Source organism: Capronia epimyces (assembly GCF_000585565.1).
Source record: "Capronia epimyces CBS 606.96 chromosome Unknown aczIQ-supercont1.4, whole genome shotgun sequence".
NCBI classification, from domain to species: Eukaryota; Fungi; Ascomycota; class Eurotiomycetes; order Chaetothyriales; family Herpotrichiellaceae; genus Capronia; species Capronia epimyces.
This window is the reverse complement of record NW_006912907.1, coordinates 112,452-131,078: the sequence shown is the minus strand read 5'-3', so window position 1 is coordinate 131,078 and position 18,627 is coordinate 112,452. Positions and strand designations below refer to the sequence as shown.

At 53.6% G+C, this 18,627-nt stretch overlaps 10 protein-coding genes across 10 annotated transcripts; 5 read left to right on the top strand and 5 right to left on the bottom strand.

Annotated features, from left to right (window-relative positions):
• Nucleotides 1-19: 19 nt before the first annotated feature.
• On the top strand, nt 20-718 carry A1O3_04660 (uncharacterized protein; the record flags this gene model as incomplete). Its single annotated transcript, XM_007734788.1, has 1 exon — nt 20-718. The coding sequence occupies one exon, from the start codon at nt 20-22 to the stop codon at nt 716-718; it is 699 nt and encodes a 232-aa protein (XP_007732978.1).
• A 443-nt stretch (nt 719-1,161) lies between these two features.
• A1O3_04659 (uncharacterized protein) lies at nt 1,162-2,668 on the bottom strand (the record flags this gene model as incomplete). Its single annotated transcript, XM_007734787.1, has 2 exons — nt 1,162-2,301; nt 2,399-2,668. The coding sequence occupies 2 exons, from the start codon at nt 2,666-2,668 to the stop codon at nt 1,162-1,164; spliced, it is 1,410 nt and encodes a 469-aa protein (XP_007732977.1).
• A 403-nt stretch (nt 2,669-3,071) lies between these two features.
• Nucleotides 3,072-5,324, top strand: A1O3_04658 (uncharacterized protein; the record flags this gene model as incomplete). The annotated part of the gene is made up of 1 exon (XM_007734786.1): nt 3,072-5,324. One exon carries the CDS (start codon nt 3,072-3,074, stop codon nt 5,322-5,324), a length of 2,253 nt encoding a protein of 750 aa, XP_007732976.1.
• Nucleotides 5,325-6,216: 892 nt separating this feature from the next.
• On the bottom strand, nt 6,217-8,696 carry A1O3_04657 (beta-glucosidase; the record flags this gene model as incomplete). Its single annotated transcript, XM_007734785.1, has 3 exons — nt 6,217-7,277; nt 7,339-7,758; nt 7,817-8,696. The coding sequence occupies 3 exons, from the start codon at nt 8,694-8,696 to the stop codon at nt 6,217-6,219; spliced, it is 2,361 nt and encodes a 786-aa protein (XP_007732975.1).
• Nucleotides 8,697-10,103: 1,407 nt separating this feature from the next.
• On the top strand, nt 10,104-11,195 carry A1O3_04656 (uncharacterized protein; the record flags this gene model as incomplete). The annotated part of the gene is made up of 1 exon (XM_007734784.1): nt 10,104-11,195. One exon carries the CDS (start codon nt 10,104-10,106, stop codon nt 11,193-11,195), a length of 1,092 nt encoding a protein of 363 aa, XP_007732974.1.
• Nucleotides 11,196-11,432: 237 nt separating this feature from the next.
• A1O3_04655 (glutamine amidotransferase) lies at nt 11,433-12,664 on the bottom strand (the record flags this gene model as incomplete). Its single annotated transcript, XM_007734783.1, has 2 exons — nt 11,433-12,596; nt 12,650-12,664. The coding sequence occupies 2 exons, from the start codon at nt 12,662-12,664 to the stop codon at nt 11,433-11,435; spliced, it is 1,179 nt and encodes a 392-aa protein (XP_007732973.1).
• A 584-nt stretch (nt 12,665-13,248) lies between these two features.
• On the top strand, nt 13,249-16,017 carry A1O3_04654 (dynamin GTPase; the record flags this gene model as incomplete). The annotated part of the gene is made up of 2 exons (XM_007734782.1): nt 13,249-15,532; nt 15,587-16,017. The coding sequence occupies 2 exons, from the start codon at nt 13,249-13,251 to the stop codon at nt 16,015-16,017; spliced, it is 2,715 nt and encodes a 904-aa protein (XP_007732972.1).
• Nucleotides 16,018-16,123: 106 nt separating this feature from the next.
• A1O3_04653 (uncharacterized protein) lies at nt 16,124-16,657 on the bottom strand (the record flags this gene model as incomplete). The annotated part of the gene is made up of 3 exons (XM_007734781.1): nt 16,124-16,487; nt 16,545-16,576; nt 16,634-16,657. 3 exons carry the CDS (start codon nt 16,655-16,657, stop codon nt 16,124-16,126), a joined length of 420 nt encoding a protein of 139 aa, XP_007732971.1.
• A 289-nt stretch (nt 16,658-16,946) lies between these two features.
• Nucleotides 16,947-17,569, top strand: A1O3_04652 (glycine cleavage system H protein; the record flags this gene model as incomplete). The annotated part of the gene is made up of 3 exons (XM_007734780.1): nt 16,947-17,082; nt 17,137-17,199; nt 17,256-17,569. The coding sequence occupies 3 exons, from the start codon at nt 16,947-16,949 to the stop codon at nt 17,567-17,569; spliced, it is 513 nt and encodes a 170-aa protein (XP_007732970.1).
• Nucleotides 17,570-17,744: 175 nt separating this feature from the next.
• On the bottom strand, nt 17,745-18,386 carry A1O3_04651 (uncharacterized protein; the record flags this gene model as incomplete). Its single annotated transcript, XM_007734779.1, has 1 exon — nt 17,745-18,386. The coding sequence occupies one exon, from the start codon at nt 18,384-18,386 to the stop codon at nt 17,745-17,747; it is 642 nt and encodes a 213-aa protein (XP_007732969.1).
• Nucleotides 18,387-18,627: the final 241 nt, after the last annotated feature.

Here is an 18,627-nt window from a genome sequence, read left to right as displayed (position 1 = left end):
CTCTACAGGTCAACAGTGGATGCAGCGGGTGTCCGTCTCGGTCAGGCCGCTTCTGCGGGCTACAGCGTCTGCTGGAAGGCCTCATGTATGCCTGCCGCCCTCTAGAGCGTTCGGCACCTCGCCGTCATGGTCTGCCGTCGACCACCGACGAGCTGCGGGAAAGCTGCAGATCGTGACCATCGATGATAAGCTTGCACAATTCAATCTTGACGAGATGATCGATACCCGCCAGGTTCGAGTCAAAACCGCCGACGGCAAAATCTCGTCGCCCATCGACCTGCGCCAAGTCCTGAAATCTATCGACCGGACGACCAGCCATGTTCTGCAGCTCAGCAAGTCTGGAGAGCATGAGTTCGCTATTGTACAAGTGGTGGAGCGGGCCAATTTGATCAAACAGATCAAAGAGAAGGAGACCGCACAACGACGTGTCCAGCATGCGCAGAAGGAGAAGCGGCCCAAACAGATCGAACTCAACTGGGCCATCAGCAGCAATGATTTACAACTCAAGTTGAGGCAGATGGAGGATTTTCTGCGAAAGGGCAAGAAGGTGGAACTGCTCCTCGCTTCCAAGAGGCGTCAGCGGAAAGCCTCCACAGAAGAAGCAGAAGCCTTGTTGAAGACGCTCAGGGAGAAGATCCAGGAAGTCGGTGCCGCCGAGATTTCTCCAATGGAGGGAGCTATCCTCAGACAAGCGACAATGACGGTCAAGATCTCTTGAACATTGTCCACGCTGACAGCCTGCCCGGCGTCTAGCCGGGCCCAGGAGGGCGAGGATCAACGAAGCGGGGGCCCAGATGGTCTGCCGCACCTCATGAGCCTCGTGAGCCTCTTTTCATCCTCATCATGGGCTTCAATACGCAAGCTTGCCAACAGGGAACCTCGTCGGCTTCCGCGGTGAGTGTGCTGCCCGAAACAGCATGCCAGCAGGCCAGATTGGACTCGCTGTGGAGGGCAGTATCGTCCTGTGCTGCCTCAAGTCGCTCAAGGTCGTGTATGGAAGACATTTGTCAATGGTGCCATCATGAAGACTAGATATCATTGTAGTGATCCTGAATTGCTGTTTACAAGGGATGCAGGGTACGCAAGACATAGAATGCGAGAAGCTCTAGACATGTATGGTCATGAATCATAAACTATAGTACAAGAAGCAGATCTCTGCTTTCAGCTCGTCGTCCAGCCTGGTCCAGAGACCAGATGGTTGTGGCTCGCTGAGAAGGCGCTCTCTATCTCCACCTTGAATTGTATACTGACCTCCCATTTCTGTCCGGTGCTCCCTTGCCCGTATCCACCGCTCAAATGGTTACGGATCATGCTGGCGATCCTCTCTCTAAGCTTCACCAACTGCTCCTCCGGGCCGACGACGCGAAGTCGCAAGTTCGCCATGCCCATGCCATAATGAGCTTGCCAGAACTTGGCCTGATCCACACTGCGCACCGAGGGTTCAGCTTCGATGGCTTTGACGACTTGCGCAACACTCTCCGACTTTGAGGGCAGAGACATGAGAAGCATGGCGCCCACATTGCGTCCCAGATGCACCCCTAGGAAGAGCATACTCAATGCAATGCTCATGGAGAGGACCTTATCCACCCACTCGTAGGTGTGTAACGACAGGAGCGGAAGCAGGAGTATCGTGGCCGAACAAGATAGCGTCAGAAAATGCGACGGATTGCTCAGGAGAGAGGGTAGGTTCTCCATGGCCGCAAATCGCATGGCCTTGCCGATCCTCGCATGATTCTGCAGGCCGACGGCTGAGATCAATGTAGAAACCAAAGCAAGTATGACTGTCAGGTCAACTGTGCCTGGGGACACGCGCTCGTGACTGTGCGGATGGTGTGGTTCATGTCCAATGCCTTCCAGGGCGTGCTTCGCATTGTGGGAGATCAGATCGAACCCGAAGAAGATCAACAACACAGAGAGAGCAAAACCAGCGACAACCTCCATACGTTGCAAGCCAAAAGGGTGTCTCAGACTTGACCGTCCCCAGACCTCAAAGTTTGAGAGAACTTCGACGAAAACGCATAATAGCGCCCCAAGAGAGTCGTAGAATATCAGATGCGACAGTGCTTCCATGGCGGCCGACCCGTGGGCATTCCATGCCGCGTAACCTGCAACGGCCATATGGCAAATACTCCAGTAGAAACGAATGTTCTGGTCTTTAGTCATGCTTGCCCTGCACTCGGCGAATGTAGGAATCGGGAGCGAATTCGGGAGGGCCAGCGGCGCCCGAGGAGGAGGTTCGAGGAAGATCTGGTGCGAAACACTGCTGTGCTTGTATTTGTGGCCGCGTCTCTGGCCGATGTTCTGAAAAGGGAGATTTGTTGGTTAGTGAGATTTCATCGCAGAAACTGAGCCGGGGGGAAGCCCAATCCAGGGTCAAGGCAAAACAGGATGCACAAACAGATTTTATCACAGGCGACTTTGCTAACGTTGCTGGCTGGAAGTTGAAGGGCCCTGCGCCGTTCGCATTGGGACCTGGTCGGTCGGGGGTGGTTGGGGAGAAGTACGACGATGCCATCTGCTCGCGCTGTTCGATGTGAAGGGGTGACAGGGAATTGGAGTCAAGGGGAGTATCTGGCTCGAGGATGGGCAGGCTCTGAAGAGATGTCGGTTCGTCTGGGGGAGGTGTAGGAGTTCGAGGAGGCAGCGGAATGGGCATGGAGTCCGCCATGGTGACAAGGAGAGGAGCCTCAGGCCTCAACAGCCCACGGTTGACTGGAATGTAGAGCTACTGTCCGTGCTCTGTCCAGGCTCGGAAAAGCAGGCAGAAGACAGACTTCATAGCGATGTGTTGCAGTGCGAGACAGGGAGGAACAGAACGGCGAGCCTGAGCCTGAGCCTGGAGCCCCTCGAAAGTCAAGGTGGTCAATAATTGCCCGATTGGAGCGACCAGGCCGGCGACCTCCACGATATCATCCTCATCCTCATCGTCGTCTTCATCTCAGTAGCTCCTTCTCTCTCCCTCTCTCTTTCACATACTCTCTCTCACATAATCAATCAACCGCCGTCTCTTCGTTCTATCATCCCTCGCCTGCTGGCTCTGCGATGAGTCGCACGAAGCTGCAACCTGGTGGATGGAAGGTCCACGCGTCGTTTTCTTGGTCGTCTTGCTACTTTTCATCTTCCTGACTCCCGATCAACCCGCGCGACAGCATCTCCAGATTGACACGGATCGCATTGAAGAACAGCGACAGGCGGAACTTGCGACCTTGCTCAATTCCACTTATGGCCAATTCAATCCCAAATCGAATAGCTGGCTGAATCTCACGGGCTTCCGCCACGATGACGGGTACCAGTGGGAATCCCTCGCTACTGCGCAGGCATTGAGCCGAAAGCAGTATGAAGGCGCCTGGAAGGGAATTGACCTGAAACATGACCTGCCCATCTATGACCGAGTCACGGGCGAGATTCGAGGAAAGGTCTTTCGCAAGGATATCACAGTCCCTGCTCCATCGCTTAATTTGTCCGCATTGGAGCCCACGAAAGACTATCTGTCATCCCGTTACGATAGGAATATCACCGACAAAGAAGGCGAGCTTAGTCTGTCTATCTTCGATTCTCGCGACCGAAAAACTCACGACGCCTCCGACATCAAGGCTGATCTCTCGATATGGACTGAATCATCTCCAGGAAATGGTTGGCAGGCCAGAGTGCAGGGGGTTCATCTTCCATCTGGGCAAATTATCATGTCCACGGCCAGCTCCAAATTCAACGCCTTACTGGCCTTGCCTCATTTTATGCTTGACGCCGTAAGCTTCAATGCTTCCAAGGCTGTCATGAACGAGACCGTGCACAAGATATGGGACAAGAACTTCGAGGATCAGCCCGACGGGTTATCCTTTGCGCCCCAGTGCGAGCTGATTGTTTGGCTGCAACCGCTCCCTTATAGACTTGAAGGGTTGGGCCCTTCAGAAACGAACCGCTTCCTTCATCAGGTTGAGCAGGAGTTAGAGCAGCCCGAAGGTGCCCCCATCGGTCAGCCGCCGCCACTGGGCTTTTCTGCCACCATCTTCTCGCCAGATTGCGGCTATATGATGGAGTCTGGGGCTGTGTTTGGCCCCAAGATCGAAGCGTATTGGACGCTTGCCCAACGGTTGCTGTTCTCGTTCATCATGGCCATTGGGCTCCAAATCGCTTTGTTGAAGCGCCAGATGGAGAAGGCTGCAACTCCCTCCACTCGAAGTCGCATTGCATACCAGGGCATCGTCATTGCCGCTCTCGGCGACGGACTGCTGTTATTTGCTCTTATTGCGCTGCTCATGATCGATGAGACCGCGTTCCTGATGGTCGCTGCAGCTACGTTCCTGACTTGCATTCATGTCGCCTTCCTCGAAGTTAAATTCATCTTCGACATCTGGACGGTCCAGGTTGGCGATCCAGCGCGTGCCGAGCATGAAAGACAGAGGAGGGCCGCCACAACTACAGCTCCTGCCGTAGGTGCGCCACCTGCAGTACCTCCAGCCATCAGCGCAGGGGAAACGGACGGGTTACCGCTTCCTGCCACTGCGCCACGACCTGACGGCGCCACACCAATCATTATTCCTTCGGACCAGGATACACCAGCTTTGACTGAGATACCAAGCGCGCGCGCTTCGTTTGCGGCGATCTACAGCCGCTTCTATTTCTCACTCGTCATGCTCATGTTCTTCTCTTTGTGGGCAATGTCCTGGCCACGACCCTTACGCTCGGCTTACGCAAACCTGCTTGTCTTTTGCTATTTCTCATTCTGGTGGCCGCAGATCTATCGCAATACCATCCGAAACTGCCGTAAAGCGCTGACCTGGGAGTACGTTTGTGGATCGAGCATTCTTAGGGCCGTACCCGTTCTGTACTGGTATGTTGCAGACAACAACATCCTTTCTATCGACACCAGTCCAAGCACCGGCTTGGCTCTGCTAGGCTGGCTGTGGCTTCAGGTTCTTGTCCTGGTAACTCAACGCTTCCTTGGACCTCGTCTTCTCGTCCGTGATTCCTGGTGTCCGCCAGCTTACGACTACCACCCTGTCCTCCGCGAAGACGATGTTGAGGCAAATGGCATGTCTATTGGGCTTCTGGCCTCTGCTTCGGAAGCGAAGGGCAAAGACGACAAGACCCGCAAGATTTTTGACTGTGCTATCTGCATGAATGAGATTGACGTGCCAGTCCTGTCAAAGGCAGATGGAATGCGCACGGGAGTGGTGGGAAGAGCTGGCGGGGCGCCATGGCTTGAACAGGGCAATTATATGGTCACTCCTTGCCGGCATATTTTCCATGCAGAGTGCCTTGAAAGCTGGATGAATTTGAGACTCGTCTGTCCGGTATGTCGAGAAGCCTTGCCTCCAATATAGGGGCTGTCTTGTGGAATCAAGTTATCTGAGCCTCAAACTACCTGACCTTGTAATTAGTATATTCAGCCAGGTATCTACTGGCCGTGTGCCCTGTCCATGTATCTTGCTTTATAATCGAGTTGGTCCTCAGGCTCCCTGGTGTGTCATGAACGCACTCGGAACTTGTAATGGAGCCACACCAGAACGCTGCATGGTTCGGGTCCTACAAGTAGGGAGGGGCAAGGGACAATCATGGGCATGTAGACAGGATAAACTCTCATATACGGTGGCTACCTCAGTACACCGTTGTTTAAACTCTGAGGATGTACGTCTGAAGTATTAATTACCTGACATTCTTCCCTACTGGTACGGGTGAATTCTCGCCGCTTTTACCATGGTGGTCCTAGTACGGGCTTACGGGCTAAGTAGATAGCGGCAAACTTTTAATTCGACCTTTTCCGCTCTCTGCTCTCATTGGCATTGCCCTTCAGCGGGCATAGCACAACGACATGACAGCCCAGTGGCAGACTGGAGCTCCCAGTTCCAGCCTGCGGAATACGGTTGACAGGCAATGGAGTTTTCCTGGAAGAACTCTGATTTACCTGTAGCCAGCCAGATTTCGAGGCTGCTCTACGAGAGAAGAGGATGAGTGAGTGCACGGGCTATGACTGCTTGGGGGTTTGAATTATAGACTATGTTTTCTCTCTCCTTCGTGTTGACTTTGTTTGGAATCTGATTCGGAGAACCTGATGCCTCCAACCTCAATATCAATCTCAGTCATAGTAGAATTCAGGCCTGGGCCCCCTTCTGCATCATCGTTGCCCCCCTCCTCATCACCACCGGTGCTTGCTATAGCCATGTCCAGATACGAATCATCAAGCAGCGTGAAAGGAGTGTAGATGTAGACCTTCGATCAAACCACCGTCATCTGCGAGGACTGCCGGATGTCGCGACTACTAAACCCTGCATTAATACCGATAGACCCTGAAGGAATCACCCAGTTTTGTATTGATACACTCCAGTAACTCAGGTCCCGCCGTGTCAGGGGAAACAACACCCACCGGCTCTCGCCGGCTTGCAGCGTGATCTTGTCAAATCCGCGCAATACATTGACCGGTGTCGGCCCGACGTCCGGAATCTGGGGTAGGGACAAATATAACTGTGGCACAGTGGCACCTGTCACGTTGCCTGTGTTGGTGACGGTGACGTTCACGGTGTACAACACGCCCCAGAGCGACGGATTGCCACCGGGAACAGGGAGAACTGGGTCGGGCAAGGAACTGATGTTGCCGAACACCGTCTCCGCAACACTCAGACCGGACATGTTGAAGGTCGTGTATGACAGGCCGAACCCAAACTCGAATGCGACCGATTGATTGTAATAGTCGAAATGGCGGTAGTCGATCAACAGCCCTTCGGTGAAGTTGGACTGCCACGCGTTCGGGTTTTCGGTTTCGACCAGTTCCGTCGAGTTTGTGATCAACGCATAGTTGTAGTCACTCTCGTTCAATGCGACGGTATAGGGCAGTTTACCGCTCGGATTGACCGCACCATAAAGGATGTCAACGAGTGAATTGCCGGACTCTTGCCCGGGTAGGTGAGCGGCTAATATGGCCGTCACATTTGGGTTTTCCGCCCACGGCATCACGTTCAGGCCCCCGGAGTTCGTGATTACCACAGTGTTATTGCAGTATGTGGCCACAGAGTGCACCACTCCCGTGCTGTTCCAGTCTGCCTCGAGGCTGACGCGGTCAATCCCCTCGGAAGCCCAAGTCTTCAGGAAGACAAGACAGACTTCTGGCACAGGCACGATGCCGCCTAGGCCGCCAGGACTAGTAATCAACGTGTTGTTCAAGATATACTGCACGAGTGTTCCGTCTTGAACAGCGCGGCCTTTGATGGCTTCCAGCGGAGATACGAGGTATGATAAACGGCCTGTGCCGCTGCCGCCGGCCACGGGGAGGTTGCCATATTCTATTGTTGTAAGTCAAACTTGAAAAGGTAGAGCTAATGGGTCGATCGTTGATCGCCTTACCGAAACCGAACTGATTCTGAAAAGTGGAACCGGAGAAATATTCGCCATCGACCAGATCACCTGCGTCGTTCCCAAATACTCCAATCGTTTTTGGCGCTTGCAATGGAAGTATGTTGTTTGTATTCTTGAGTAGTACAGTACCGGCAGCGCCCAGCTGACGTATCAGTTGGGCATGATGGTCCCGGACGTCCACGTTTGAGGGGCCGAGAATGAATTGATCTTCATAGGGAGGAAACTCATCATTCAATGTCGGCTCCTCGCCGTCAATAGGTGGGAAATTGGTTTGTTGCAGGTAAAAGTAAGGTGTCATGATCCGTCGAGCCATGTCATCAACCCGTTCTGCGGAGAGCGTCCCGTTGTTGACCGCTTCCGTAACGTTGCCGCCGAAGAAAGACGAATTCTGGGATCGATCGATGGGTCCTAGAGCGTTTTGTCAGTAAGAAGGAGAATTGCTGTACGTGTCTCTTTGACGACTGACCGGGCATGTCCATGTCTAGTCCGCTGTTGATGGCATCGACCCCAGCATGAGTACCACCCCAATCTGACACAACATAGCCTTGGAAGCCGAGTTCCGTTTTCAGCAGCCCGTTGAGTGTCTTCGAGTTTTGACACCCATAAGATCCGTTGACCCTGTTATAGGAGCACATTATGGAGGCCACTCCAGCACGAACACCATTTGCAAAGGGCCATAGGTACAGCTCGTGAATCGTTCGATCGTCGATATTCGAAGAAATTGCCTCGATCGTAATATTGTCAACGGAAAGTCCAGGGTTTCGCTGTGTTTCCTGCTCGTATCCGATGTAATGCTTTAAGCAAGCCTGGACACCGCTTTGCTGCGTCCCCAAGATGGTATGTTCAGCGGCCACACCGGTAAGGTATGGGTCTGGGGAGAAGCCTTCCCAGTTACGCCCGCCATACGCTGAGCGGCCCAGCGGTCCAACGACCGGACCAAGTGCGACGTGACTTCCCTTGCCCCTGAACTCAGCTCCCAAGTACAATCCACGAACATACATGAGCTCTCTATCCCATGAGGCTGCGGTCGTGAGGCCTGCTGGGAACACAGACGCATACGTGGCTTGTCTGATTGCCAAAGGCCCATCTTGAAGACACAAGCCGTTGAAGCCTAGACGCGAGATGGCGCCGATATTCCCGACACATGGACCTGAAGTGCCGGTGACGAGTTGGGCCTTCTCTTCTAGGGTCAGGTTTGAGACGAATGCTTCTGCTTGGGTGAAGGCGGTTTCCCAGCCAATACCTGAGGTCAGAGGACTCGGGTACACTGGAGGGGACGAGTCATAGTCTTGAGCGCAAGCTAAACTCGTCAAGATGAGTACTGTGGCCCGGATGATGAGCGCCATCATTCGTGCAATCGTGAGAGTCAAAAGAATGATTGTAGGAACAAAGGCGGGCGACCGCGTTATTTACAGTACATCAAGTACTCCAGTGAAGATCATCTGGTTTCCTTTGTAGTTCCTTGCCTTGGTCCATCTGGGCAAGGGGTTGGATTCCTGCGTCAACGTGTGGAAGATCGCGATGAAAAAATGCCGTTTGAGGAAAACAATGGCTGGCTCGCGTTCCCCAAGAGGTTGTCACACACGCTCGGGAGATCATCACCCCAGCCATGTAGGAGAGGAAACCCCGATGCTACCACAGCAACTGCGGGGGAGGCGTAGAAAACTCTCTGATGATTTCCTTTATCTTGGAGCTGTCGCGCCCGATCTTTGCCGAAGAAGATGCGCCGCAGTCTGGGAAAGATGAGGCCTAGAGCTAATGCCCGGATAATGTCATCGACAATCTCCTCTGCAACATGTTTGAAGTCGTCCAACTTCGTTCGGAGGCCACGTTAAGTGCGGAGCGGCGGGTATGTCCTATGAAGACATCACCAATACTGAGGCCCCATTCTGCTATTGAATTTGTGTTAAAGCCCCCTGCTAGCTCTGTCCTCCGGCATTCCTCATCGGTTCAAAACCATGGAAGATCATTATCCTCGTCTTGATACCCCGCAAATAAGGGGACTATCGGCAGTCTTCCGGTTGTATGATGAGGATTGTGATAGGCTAGAGGATGTGCTCGCCGAGTGTGGACACAGATGTTGTAGCAAACAGCTTTTCTGCCGCGCAGACATGAGGTTACGAGGCCAATTGATTGGGTGCAGTGAGGGGGAGGAAGTAGGCCAGTACGCTATTGGGAGGCCGCCTGGGCGAATTGCCTCCTTCAAGGTACCATCGAGCACTGGATGTTAGCACATGATTGTATTTTCGGCGTGGTTGATCTGGCCTGGATGACCTTGGATTAAGGATGCTTCGGGAGACGAATGGTTGTTGTGTTGACCGGCTATGCAACGAGGCGAGATGTCATCGAGGCCGTGTCTGGCAAACACAGGACTAAGACGTGCCAACTTAGGGCCTTCCTCTGCGAGTTGCATCTAGAGGACTCTTCATGGGCAGCGTCTGATCACGAACTTCCAGTTATGCGAGAGATTCAATCGCTACCTAGGTAATATATGGCGAGGCCGCGGTTTGGACCTCATGATGGCTCTGCGGCGGATCAGACGCAATATAAGACTACAGACGTTACATGCCTCAATGCTCCACCATACATGCCTGCGCCCTTCTCGCGAACACGAGGTTTTGTTTACGTGGTTTACGTGGGTTGAGTTGTGTACGACTATAAGGCACCGACTGCTCATGGGCATGAAGTCTGCTCCCTGCGATAGCCCGGTCCAGTAGCCTGCAATATGCACTTCAGGCTCCCAGAAATCTGCCATGAGTGGGTTGACACATGGCCCTACTGAAGCCGCCGAACCACCCACTCCCTTTCCCGCGATCGAGGACGAACTTAGCAGCCACGAGGAAGAAAGGACAGAGGACAAGAAGGCGAGAAGGCGAGGTGAAGCGGCGCCGATTCACAAGAGATCTGTTTCTGGAAACATCCTGTCGCGGTTACCATTCATCCGTTCAAACAGCAGCGACAAAGTCAAAGGCAATGCTGCCGAAGGCGATCGCCCAGAATCCCAGCACCTCGGAAGGGGGGCTATGGCAGAGGCACAAGGTCAAGTGAAGCGAAGAAGGAAGGGGTCTCTGCGGAAGACGGTGTTGGGCAAGGGAAGAGACAGAAAGAATTCTGATGTGAAGAAGTCTCCGCTGTCGAGTGCCGACGCCCCTACAGGACCGACGCCAGATGAAGAAGGGTCACCACCGACCCCTCGAGCCATCCAGGAGATATCTAGTCCTGTATCCCCGGACTCTCCACCATCATGGCCCTTCCGAACCCTTTCCCGTGTCTCCATTCCCTCGATCCGCAGCAGCATTGCCTCTGTCGATCCCGCCTCGTCTGTGGCCTCTATCACGAGCCCGACAATGGCACCAACCGACGCCTCGACCGACGATGAAGACCTGGTGCTCCCGCCGATGCCCTCGCTGCGGAAATTGCCTTCATCGGTGTCTTCTCTGGGCGAATCCTACATTCCCCTCCAAGATCCCATGCGTCGCATGTTTGGTTCTCGCGCTCGGTCACCGCTGGCCACTCAACCCCAATCCGTCGCCGGTACATCCTCGGAGGATGAAGGCTGGGATTATTCTGAGACTGCCTGCTGGGGGTATGTGATACTGATTGTCACTTGGATTGTTTTCGTTGTGGGAATGGGCTCCTGCTTCGGGGTGTGGTCCTGGGCATGGGACGTGGGAGAAACACCGTACGCGCCTCCAGAACTGGAAGACGATCCAACCTTACCGATTGTGGGCTACTATCCTGCTTTGCTGGTTCTGACATGCGTGATGGCCTGGGTCTGGGTTGTCGTAGCCTGGGTGGGCATGAAATATTTCAGACATGCGGACTTCAAGGGTGACGATGGATGAAGCTGCCCGGTGGTTTGACACATTGGAGTTGTCCGCCATTCCTATCCCAAGAGTGGTCACAAGACTGCAGGCTTGCAGCTGCTTGCTGAAACGATACCTTTTTATAGGAAATACATGGCCAACCTTATCTACTGAGCCTCTCTGATCAAAACATGGCCAGGTGCGTGGCCTCATGGGTATTCATTCTGTAATAACGCCGAAATTGTCGCACCACCCTTCAACGCCTTCCACCGGACTTCAGGCCAATACTTGCCCACTCGTTCCATTCATGCCACATCCATTCTGCAAGCGTAGCGCGGCTAGGCTTGATTGAAATGCGTCCAAGTTTTCTTTGACAATGTAACCACCAGCGCCCGTTTCGACTTCAGTACGCGGAAGTGGTGTGCAAGCCAGTGTAGTTGGAGTCTCCGTACCGCCACCTGGACCCTTCGAGACCAAGCCTTTCGATCTGGCAAACCCGGTCGACCGCTCAGTCGAAGGATCTTCGTCGTAGAACTCGTCTTTGATTGGACGCACATAGACGGTTTGGTTGCTGATCGTCACAATCGTGTTGGTAGGGACTGACAGCCAATTGTGCCGTTCAAATGTCAATGGCTCACTGGCCACCAAGACTACATCAGAAGCCTTATCTCTTCGTTCCATCCTGAACTGTCCCTTGGTTTTTCCTTCCACCCACGCGGTCCCTGAGGAGTAGTATAGACTCGCAGCCGCATCAGTCTTGCTGCTCACGTATCGTGTCACAATGACAGAATGACCATCTGTGACAGCAAAATTCAGGAGGCTCCTCGTCTCGACATCTCCCAGTTGATGTTTCAAGGAGACCGTCTTGACAAAGGCATTGATCTTGGCAATGGTTTTCTTCATGGCTCGCCGGAGGGCCTTGGTGTCAAATCCACCCACAGGTTCCGCACTGGGATCTGCGCCTTCTCGTTCTAGGGTATCCAGAAAGAGAGCAAAAGCCCATTCGGAGTCGGTGCCGCCTTTAACCCCTAGGAACCACTTGTCTGAGAGGCTGTCGGCTAGTGGGCGTTTGACGTACTTCCACGCCCCAACGTTCCCATTGTGCATCCACATCAAAGTGTTGTGCTGGAATGGATGGCAGTTGTTCTCCGCCAAGGAGCCCTCAGTAGTCGCTCGGACGTGTGCAAAGACGAGCCTTGATTCCGTCTTGGGAGCTATGCGTTCCAGATTGACGCAGTTCCACGCCGGCAAAGTGGAGGTAAAGACACACGGGTCTGGACCCAATTCTGGCTCGGTATACCAGCCGACTCCGAACCCATCGCCATTGACAGGACGACGGCTATCAAGCCGGAGACGGCTGTCATAGGACTGGGTCAGAATGCTGTGAGATGGCTCGGTGATTAGTTTGGAGAGGATGATAGGCTTGGAGCCTTTGTAGACCTATTAAAAGTTAAGCGTCCAACCCAAACTCGAAGCTAGCCAGGGAAACATACCAGAAATCTACACATTGCGTTGAGACCAGGATGGAATAGCGGTACGGATGCCAAAGTAATAAGACAAATGGGTCATGTGTCTATTTGAGGACATTATTTCTTGGTCGTCAAGGGTGGCGAGGATGAGGTGACTCAGGAACACTCCAAAGATACTATCAGCGAACAACACCTTCAACACCGACAGACCGTGAGAAAGGCAGAGGAAGAAGAGGAGGACAAAGACTGGGACGGACAGGGTGGTCTTTAAATGGCCATCGTCACACGGCCGAGTTCGCTCGTCACAGCTGGTCACAGATCAATCAAGAGCGTGGAATCTCACCGCCATCTGAGGCTGGGCAGCAACCCATGCAGGTGCGGTCAGAGCCGAGTACTTCGCCGTTTCACCCGTATGTCGAGATGCTCTGCCGTAGTGGCATTGTCCGTACCTCTTACCTGATCCTTGACACCACGGCATCAATCTTCCTCTTCGACCAACCAAACGTCATTTCCCACTCTTCGCCATCAGATGCCTGTTGCCGCAGCATCGCACCACCTAACCCGCCGCAATCAATCCCTCTTCTTTATCCTGATACGGCATTCATGCTTGACCCAGGCCTGTGATGAATGGTAGGCTCCTCTCTGCGAGGGTCGCACCTTTGCTGCGCCGGCCGACGGCGCGTCTCTTTCACAATTATGCCCGCTCGAGAGCCGGTGGCCTCTTGAGGCCGGAGGGGCGTCTCCCTCGGCGGGCATGGCCTCCCGGATCGAATTCCATCCACAATGTCCCCGCGGTGCGGTCGATCTCCTTTGTGAGGATTCTCCCCAAGCTTGCCCTCAAGATGGCTCGTCTGCCCGCAATGTTTGGCGCAAGCATGCTCGCAGCACTGGCATACATACAGTATCAGGCGGCCCAGGCGGGAACCTATGCCATGGACATCCTGAAGAGAGCCGGAGATACTGTCACTGGGACGTCGTCAAGTATGTTTGAGGGCGCGAAAGGCATTGCGGAACAGATCGGGGCTGGCTGGCAACGGACAAAAGATGAAACGCACCTGCCTGAGTGGCTCCAACAAGTCTTCGACAAGGGTGAAGAGTCTGGCGGAGGTGACTCTGGACCTGATCCGCCTAAGTCATCTGCATCCACCTCTGCTGCCGCGGCTTCGGCTGCTGCATTGGGAATCGAGGTCATCGAGGGAGACGAACGGACCCAGGCCGAAGATGATCAAATGATGGTGCTGACAAGGAAGATGATTGAGATTCGAAATATGTTAAACACTGTGGGCCAGGGTGGTGCTCTGACTCTGCCGTCTATTGTTGTCATCGGGTCTCAGTCGTCTGGGAAAAGTTCGGTTCTCGAGGCAATTGTCGGCCATGAATTCTTACCCAAGGGCACGAACATGGTCACTCGACGCCCGATCGAACTGACACTGATCAACACTCCTGATTCGCAGGCAGAATACGGCGAGTTTCCGGCGCTTGGTATGGGCAAGATTACCGATTTCTCCCAGATACAAAGGACTCTGACGGATCTCAATCTTGCGGTACCCGTGGAGCAATGTGTTACCGACGACCCTATTCAGCTTTCTATCTACTCCCCGCATATCCCTGATCTTTCTCTGATCGACCTTCCCGGTTACATCCAAGTCTCGGGGAAAGACCAGCCACCAGAGCTGAAGCAGAAGATCGTCGACTTATGCGACAAATATATACAACCGCCTAACGTCATTCTAGCAATCTCTGCTGCCGATGTCGACTTGGCCAATTCGACTGCCCTCAGAGCCAGTCGACGAGTCGATCCACGAGGCGAGAGGACTATTGGAGTTATCACGAAGATGGACCTGGTCGACCCTAGTCGAGGTGTCGAGATTCTATCAGACCAAAAGTATCCTTTGCGGCTGGGGTACGTAGGCGTCGTGTGCAGAATCCCACAAACGGCCGGGCTTTTTTCTCGATCAGGGCATAACATCACGAGCGCTATCGTGAAAAACGAGAATGCATATTTCTCATCACATCCCACCCAATTTGGGCCCGCATCCAGCGTCGCCGTGGGAACAACCAACTTACGGCACAAACTGATGCACGTACTTGAGCAGACCATGGCAGCCAGCCTTGCGGGCACGAGAGACGCCATCATCCAGGAATTGGAGGAAGCGACGTACGAGTTCAAAGTACAGTATAACGACAGACCTCTGAGTGCCGAGTCTTACTTAGCAGAGAGCCTGGACAGTTTCAAGCACTCTTTCAAAGAATTCAGTGAGCAATTTGGGCGACCTCAAGTCCGAGCGCTGTTAAAGGAGGTTTTGGACCAGAAGGTCATGGATTTATTGGCCAAGAGATACTGGAACAAACCCATAGAGGACTTGTCGCCAGTCCAGCCCGAAGCCGATCCGCTGTCCGCTCTGCCCAAGGCAGATCCTGGGTCATTATACTGGCAGCGGAAGTTGGATGCCTCGACTTCAGAATTGACAAAGTTGGGTGTCGGTCGACTGGCCACCACAGTTGTGGCCTCAGAGTTGCAACGGCATGTGGACAGCTTGATCGCAGCATCCACATTCGCCGCACATCCTTATGCGCAGCGAGCCATTGTCGACGCATCATCGAGCATCCTGAACGACCGATTTTACAGCACCAGCGATCAGGTTGAAAACTGCATAAAGCCGTTCAAGTTCGAGATAGAGGTCGAGCCGAACGAGTGGAGCAAAGGTCGAGAGAATGTCGGCCGCGTGTTGAAAACCGAACTCAGGGCCTGCGAAGCAGCACAGAAACGACTTGAAGACAGCATCGGGAAAAAGAGGCTCAGAGATGTGATGGGCTTCGTCGACCGCGTTAGGAAGGGGGATGTTGTTCTTGAAGGCAACGGCACTGGCGGTGCGGGAGGCTTCTCAGCAGACCTCTTGCAAAAAGGTATGTGCCTCGAGGTTGTGACTTTCTTGGATTCACCTAATTTAATATACACAGGACGAGAAGCATCCTTCCTTCGAGACCGAGCCGACCTCATCAAGATGCGACTGATGGCAGTCAAGGCCAAACAGTGTGCCAACCCGAAGAACAAGTACTATTGTCCCGAGGTGTTCCTCGATGTGGTTGCCGACAAGTTAACTTCCACTGCGGTACTCTTCCTCAACGTCGAGCTCCTTTCCGAGTTTTATTACAACTTCCCACGCGAGCTGGACATCCGGCTTGGCCGCCATCTCGATCACGCCGAGATCGAGCGGTTCGCGCGGGAAGACCCCAAAGTGCGCAAACATCTTGACCTTATCAAACGTAAGGATATGTTGGAAATGGTATTGCAGAAGATCGAGAGTCTGCGTCAATTGGAGGGTCGGGTGAAGCAGCACTCCCAGTTGCCGCCCGCGGTGAAAGAGAGAGGGCGGTGGAGTTTGTTTTGATGATACCATAATGCAGCGGGCGTCCCGGGTGTTTGATAGATGTACTACCGTTTGTGCTCCCCTCGCATTCTTCGCGTTCAGACCCTGCGTAGTTCCGCCGTGATCACTATGGGAATCCTCTCACCCACTTGGGTTCGAAAAGCCCCCGCGACAAGCCATCTGCGCTTTGTGACGCCGAGTTCCATGGTATATCGCCCGTCACTTCCTCAATTGCGCCATTGACGCCGCCGAGTTTGTCGCCAATCTTGACTACAGAATATCGAATCATACGGGGATCGAGACTCAACAACCGCCGGACTTCTTGCTGAACCTTGACGGGTGCGTCAAACTGCATGACAAAGTAGTGTCCCTGATGGTGCTGGGTTTGATGCTTTGTGGTCGGGCGCGGAAGGTCGAATTGTCCCCAGTTCTTGATACCGCGTATCACGCCTTTGTTGTCGAGAATCTGCTGGCCGGCAACTCGAGCGATCCTAGAGAACCATTAGAGGAGGGTCGTTGCGGTAATGGAATGGACTGGGAGTCATTACTCTTTGACATGAGAGAGGTTGCCCGGGCGGACCTGTGAAGTGTCAATAAACAAGAGGGATAAGACTACGGCACCTAGATGATAACGTACCACCGCTACCAGTTCGTAGAGCATTGTTGTCGCCTCGTTGGAATCAATCGGCGATGATCAACTGGTGAGGAACGGAATCAAGCTCTTGCGCATGGAAAAGACAGAACGAAGTACGGATACGGTGGAGCAGATCACGGGTCTCGCTATTCGGCCGTGTCACTTGTGCGCGACGGATTTGTCGCCGTGCACCTGCCGCAGTTCAGCTGCGCTCATCTGCGGAGATGGCCCTTTTCCACGCTCTTGAATTGTTCGACCATTTTGCGCGCTCTTTTTAATTCCTTTCCAACAGTTGACCACTAGACAAAGTAGAACCATGAGCACTCCAGTATTGAGCCGGTTGCTGCCAACCGCCTCTCGATTAACCAGCCGAACGCTTGCAAGTTCACGCCCAGCACACATCTTCCAATGGACACGCATCCCCAAACGGTCTTTTTCCTCCGGGTGGGCCTGTACGTGATACCGAATGAGATGGGTGTTAAACTGAGACTGACCATAACTCCTAGCCTACGTCAAGAAATACACAGAAGACCATGAGTGGATCGAATTGGATGCAGACGGCAAAACCGGTATGGTTTAATGGCAGTCCCTCTTACTCATACAGACTTGCTCACGCAGTCTGCAGGTACCATTGGGATTACCGAATACGCGGCCAAAGCGCTGGGCGATGTCGTCTATGTCGAGCTCCCGGAGATAGGGATTGAGGTGGCCAAAGGAGATACTATCGGCGCGGTGGAATCGGTCAAGTCGGCCTCGGATATCCTGACGCCCGTGTCGGGGAAGATCACAGACCACAACAAAGTGTTGGAGGAGAAGCCGGCCACAATCAACAAGAGTCCGGAAGCGGATGGTTGGCTGGCAAAGATCGAGGTGAGCGATGCAGCGGAGCTGGAAAGCCTCATGTCTAAAGAAGACTATGACAATTTCGAAAAGGAATGAACGGCCAGCGCCTGAGAACGATCTTAACTTCAACAAGAGGCGACCCTTTTCAACACTGTCTGATCATATGGCACTTTGTATACATTCAATGTTTTGTCAAATACAGATGGAATATCAATGACCCCCAGCGGGTGTTCAGAGCACGTGACACTTCACTCTCATGAAGCTCCTTCACTCACTGGTCTTGCTCACCTCCTTGCCCATGCAAGCCACTTGGAGATGTATCTTCAATTTTATGGCGGTGTTTTTCCGGATGAAGCTCCACGTCTGCCTCGAAAGCATCATCGCTATCAGCCTCTCCCAAGAATGCCGCATTATGAGCATTCAGAGGTTCATGTTTGTCTCCTTCCACTGCCTTCGTTGCCTCGAAGGCATCATCCGAATCGGCCTCGCCCAAGAACGCCGCGTTTTTGGGGTCCAAAGGCTCATGCCTGTCCCCTTCTACCGCTCGCTGTGCTTCAAAGGCATCGTCAGAGTCGGCCTCGCCCAAGAACGCTGCATTTTTGGCGTCTAGTGCCGGAGGAGGAGCCCCGTAGCTGTCTCGATATGCTTCCAAGCCGTCATTGCTGTCCGCTTCCCCCAGGAATGCGGCGTGTTTACTATCGTTGAGATCATCGGTCTGGCCTGGAACAGCTGATGCCGGTGGTGGCTGGTGGAAAACCTGGCCCCCAGAGCCAGGCGTAGAATTTGCCACGCTGGGCGCAGAGTTGGCCGCAGACAGATGAAGGTGTCGTCGAGGAAGCGTTCGCTGTGGGAGATTCAAAAGCCCAGCCCTGGAGGCTGAGGCCAGACTGAGCAGGAGAGAACGTGCTGCCATGATGCTAAATAGTAGGACGAGCCAAAGATCTGGCGTGGTCTGAGATGTAGATGTGTAATGGACGGTTCCTGGTAGCTGGCAGGCAGCTTTGAAGGGTGGTGAAGTCATTTGGCCTCTGTGGCTCACAGCACGCAGACCAGACTTGTCCCTGTTATCCCGTACATGAGGGGTTGTGTCCTGTCTCATCACTCATCACCTGATTAATGGCAACTTTAAGGGTCGCAGCTGGTCGATCATGGCC